Source organism: Melanostigma gelatinosum (genome assembly GCF_949748355.1).
Source record: "Melanostigma gelatinosum genome assembly, chromosome: 16".
NCBI lineage: Eukaryota > Metazoa > Chordata > Actinopteri > Perciformes > Zoarcidae > Melanostigma > Melanostigma gelatinosum.
The window spans coordinates 24,421,724-24,426,723 of record NC_136649.1 but is presented as its reverse complement, the minus strand read 5'-3'; the positions used below and the strand labels follow the sequence as shown (position 1 = coordinate 24,426,723).

Here is a 5,000-nt window from a genome sequence, read left to right as displayed (position 1 = left end):
TTACAGTAGAACTCAGCAGAGTTACAGCAGAACTCTAGAACTCACTAGAGTTACAGTATAACTCAGTAGAACACAGTAGAGTTACCTAGAACTCACTAGAGTTACAGTAGAACTCAGCAGAGTTACAGTAGAACTCAGTAGAGTTACAGTAGAACACAGTGGACCTCGGCAGAGTTACAGTAGAACTCAGTAGAGTTACAGCAGAGTTACAGTAGAACTCAGTAGAGTTAGAGTCGAACACAGTAGAGTTACAGTAGAACTCTAGAACTCAGTAGAGTTACAGTAGAACTCACTCGAGTTACAGTAGAACACAGTAGAGTTACAGTAGAACACAGTAGAGTTACAGTCGAACTCAGTATAGTTACAGTAGAACACAGTAGTTACAGCAGAGTTACAGTAGAACACAGTAGAGTTACAGTCGAACTCAGTATAGTTACAGTAGAACACAGTAGTTACAGCAGAGTTACAGTAGAACTCAGTAGAGTTACAGTAGAACACAGTATAGTTACAGTAGAGTTACAATATAACTCAGCAGTTACAGTGGAACACAGTAGAGTTACAGCAGAGTTACAGTAGAACTCAGTAGAACACAGTAGAGTTACAGTAGAACTCAGTAGTTACAGTAGAACACAGTAGTTACAGTACTGCAACAAAGTAGAACTCAGTTACAGTATAACTAAGTAGAGTTAGGGTATAACTCAGTAGAGTTAGAGTAGAACACAGTAGAGTTAGAGTAGAACACAGTAGAGTTACAGTAGAACACAGTAGAGTTACAGTAGTTACAGTAGAACACAGTAGTTACTGTATAACTCAGTAGATTTAGAGTAGAACACAGTAGAGTTAGAGTAGAACACAGTAGAGTTAGAGTAGAACACAGTAGAACTCAGTAGATTTAGAGTAGAACACAGTAGAGTGAGAGTAGAACACAGTAGAGTTAGAGTAGAACACAGTAGAGTTACAGTAGAACACAGTAGTTACAGTAGAACTCAGTAGTTACAGTAGAACACAGTAGTTACTGTATAACTCAGTAGATTTAGAGTAGAACACAGTAGAACTCAGAAAAGAGTGACAGTATAGTGAAAGTAGATCACAGTAGAACACAGTACAATGACAGTAGAAAGAAGAGTGAGAGTAAATGAGTGAGAATGAGCTTTCATGATCGATCACAGAAAGTCAGCAGAACTCTGTTCGAGCAGACAGAGGATTCTGGGATTAGTAGTAAGCATGAAAACGTCTCCTCACCTCTTTTGTTTCCGTGGCAGTGAACTCCTCCTCCTCAGCAGTACACTCCTCCATCTTGTCCTCCTCTCCTCCTCCCCTGTCTCCCCCATCCGTCCCGTGTTCGGCCTCCCACTCCAGAAGAACCTCATCCAGGTTAAACCTCCGTCTGTAGTTCACCAGGAAGTTCTTCACCTGAACCACCGACTTGTTACCAATCACATCTGAGATTGCCTGGAAGTCCCGCCCATACTTCCTGATGGCTGCGTGTCATTGGACGAGAGGGAGAGAGTCAGTGACCAATCACTGACTGAGAGGTTTAAGTGATCAAGGTTTAATTCATTCAGATGTGTCTCAGTCTACCTGGGTAAAGGTAGTTCAGGTGTCCCAGTCTACCTGGGTACAGGTAGTTCAGGTGTCTCAGTCTACCTGGGTACAGGTAGTTCAGGTGTCTCAGTCTACCTGGGTACAGGTAGTTCAGGTGTCTCAGTCTACCTGGGTACAGGTAGTTCAGGTGTCCCAGTCTACCTGGGTAAAGGTAGTTCAGGTGTCTCAGTCTACCTGGGTACAGGTAGTTCAGGTGTCCCAGTCTACCTGGGTAAAGGTAGTTCAGGTGTCTCAGTCTACCTGGGTAAAGGTAGTTCAGGTGTCTCAGTCTACCTGGGTAAAGGTAGTTCAGGTGTCCCAGTCTACCTGGGTACAGGTAGTTCAGGTTTCCCAGTCTACCTGGGTACAGGTAGTTCAGGTGTCCCAGTCTACCTGGGTACAGGTAGTTCAGGTGTCTCAGTCTACCTGGGTACAGGTAGTTCAGGTGTCCCAGTCTACCTGGGTAAAGGTAGTTCAGGTGTCTCAGTCTACCTGGGTAAAGGTAGTTCAGGTGTCTCAGTCTACCTGGGTAAAGGTAGTTCAGGTGTCCCAGTCTACCTGGGTACAGGTAGTTCAGGTGTCCCAGTCTACCTGGGTAAAGGTAGTTCAGGTGTCTCAGTCTACCTGGGTACAGGTAGTTCAGGTGTCCCAGTCTACCTGGGTACAGGTAGTTCAGGTGTCCCAGTCTACCTGGGTACAGGTAGTTCAGGTGTCCCAGTCTACCTGGGTACAGGTAGTTCAGGTGTCCCAGTCTACCTGGGTAAAGGTAGTTCAGGTGTCCCAGTCTACCTGGGTACAGGTAGTTCAGGTGTCCCAGTCTACCTGGGTACAGGTAGTTCAGGTGTCCCAGTCTACCTTGGTACAGGTAGTTCAGGTGTCTCAGTCTACCTGGGTAAAGGTAGTTCAGGTGTCCCAGTCTACCTAGGTACAGGTAGTTCAGGTGTCCCAGTCTACCTGGGTAAAGGTAGTTCAGGTGTCTCAGTCTACCTGGGTACAGGTAGTTCAGGTGTCCCAGTCTACCTGGGTACAGGTAGTTCAGGTGTCCCAGTCTACCTGGGTACAGGTAGTTCAGGTGTCCCAGTCTACCTGGGTACAGGTAGTTCAGGTGTCCCAGTCTACCTGGGTAAAGGTAGTTCAGGTGTCCCAGTCTACCTGGGTAAAGGTAGTTCAGGTGTCCCAGTCTACCTGGGTACAGGTAGTTCAGGTGTCCCAGTCTACCTGGGTACAGGTAGTTCAGGTGTCCCAGTCTACCTGGGTACAGGTAGTTCAGGTGTCCCAGTCTACCTGGGTACAGGTAGTTCAGGTGTCCCAGTCTACCTGGGTAAAGGTAGTTCAGGTGTCCCAGTCTACCTGGGTAAAGGTAGTTCAGGTGTCCCAGTCTACCTGGGTACAGGTAGTTCAGGTGTCCCAGTCTACCTGGGTACAGGTAGTTCAGGTGTCCCAGTCTACCTGGGTAAAGGTAGTTCAGGTGTCCCAGTCTACCTGGGTAAAGGTAGTTCAGGTGTCCCAGTCTACCTGGGTACAGGTAGTTCACACATTACCTTGTACAGCGAGCAGCTGCTCCTCTGTGGTCCAACGAGTGTTAAACTTTTGATTCACCTGAAGCAAGAAAACAACATGAAAACACAAAGCAACTACAGCAACACCAACAGGCAACACACATTGTGTATTTCTGCATTGCCGTAGTTACCTCAGGCTGTCTGTACTCGTTGACTCCTGAGCTGATTTTATCTTTCAGAGAGCCGTTCGACTGTTTGATGGTCTGAATCTGAAACAAAGAGACACAGGTGAGAGAGACACGGTGACCCCCCACCGTCACCCACAGAAGAAGAGAGAGACAGACGGGTAGACAGACAGGTAGACTGACCTGTCTCTTTATGGAGACCAGTTGACCGTCCAGTTGTCTGATGAGTCCCTGAGCAGACGAAGACGAGAGAGAAACAACGTCCTGCTGATTCAAGAACATTCCTTTGGGAGGACGTTTCTTCAACCGCTGAGACGCCTTGCTACCTGTCTGCAGGTAGAAGAGAGACAGGTACACACACAGAGAGACAGCTTACTACTGCCTGACACACCCACAGACAGAGAGAGAGAGAGACAGAGAGAGACAGAGAGACAGACAGAGAGAGAGACAGAGAGACAGAGAGAGAGACAGACAGAGAGAGAAAGAGACAGACAGAGAGAGACAGAGAGACAGACAGAGAGACAGAGAGAGAGACAGACAGAGAGAGAGAGACAGAGAGAGAGAGACAGAGAGACAGACAGAGAGAGAGCGACAGAGACAGACAGAGAGAGAGCGACAGAGAGACAGACAGAGAGAGAGCGACAGAGACAGACAGAGAGAGAGCGACAGAGAGACAGACAGAGAGAGAGAGACAGAGAGACAGACAGAGAGAGAGCGACAGAGACAGACAGAGAGAGAGACAGACAGAGAGAGACAGACAGAGAGAGAGACAGACAGATAGACAGATTGTTACCTTTGGTCCAGAAGCTGGTTTGACCTCTGACCTCTCTGATCCAGAACTCAGCTGAAACAAAAACCAGTAAACAAACCGTCAGTAAACAAACAGTCAGTAAACAAACCGTCAGTAAACAGTAAACAAACCTCCTTCTTGTCGTCTTTATTTGGGTCGACCTCAAAGTCAATAGGAGGATTTATGTTTCTCTCCTCAACTTCCTCTTCGCTGAAAGATTTAAAAATATTTATTAGAATTCAACAAACTTGTTGCATCCCCGTAATGTTGTCGTCGTGTTCCCCGCCGTGTCACCCGCCGTGTCCCCCGTCGTGTCACCCGTAATGTTGCTGTCGTGTCACCTGTAATGTCCCCCGTCGTGTCACCCGTAATGTTGCTGTCGTGTCACCTGTAATGTTGTCGTCATGTTCCCCGTCGTGTCACCCGTAATGTTGTCGTCGTGTTCCCCGTCATGTCACCCATAATGTTGTCGTCGTGTTCCCCGTCGTGTCACCTGTAATGTTGTTGTCGTGTCACCCGTAATGTTGTCGTCATGTTCCCCGTCGTGTCACCCGTAATGTTGTCGTCATGTTCCCCGTCGTGTCACCCGTAATGTTGTCGTCGTGTTCCCCGTCGTGTCACCCATAATGTTGTCGTCGTGTCACCCGTAATGTTGTCGTCGTGTTCCCCGTCGTGTCACACGTAATGTTGTCGTCATGTCACCCGTCGTGTCACCCGTAATGTTGCTGTCGTGTCACCTGTAATGTTGTCGTCATGTTCCCCGTCGTGTCACCCGTAATGTTGTCGTCGTGTTCCCCGTCGTGTCACCCGTAATGTTGTCGTCGTGTTCCCCGTCGTGTCACCCATAATGTTGTCGTCGTGTCACCCGTAATGTTCTCGTCGTGTTCCCCGTCGTGTCACCTGTAATGTTGCTGTCGTGTCACCTGTAATGTTGTCGTCATG

At 47.9% G+C, this 5,000-nt stretch overlaps 1 protein-coding gene across 1 annotated transcript in view; it reads right to left on the bottom strand.

Annotated features, from left to right (window-relative positions):
• The window catches only part of rcor1 (REST corepressor 1), an 8,661-nt gene that overhangs the window by 388 nt on the left and 3,273 nt on the right, over positions 1 to 5,000 (bottom strand). The window contains exons 7-12 of the mRNA XM_079286424.1: positions 4,190 to 4,268; positions 4,062 to 4,112; positions 3,452 to 3,598; positions 3,275 to 3,352; positions 3,126 to 3,183; positions 1,243 to 1,481 (exon numbers count right to left, since the gene is read on the bottom strand). Coding sequence (XP_079142550.1) covers positions 1,243 to 1,481; positions 3,126 to 3,183; positions 3,275 to 3,352; positions 3,452 to 3,598; positions 4,062 to 4,112; positions 4,190 to 4,268 — 652 coding nt within the window. The remainder of the gene's footprint in view (positions 1 to 1,242; positions 1,482 to 3,125; positions 3,184 to 3,274; positions 3,353 to 3,451; positions 3,599 to 4,061; positions 4,113 to 4,189; positions 4,269 to 5,000) is intronic.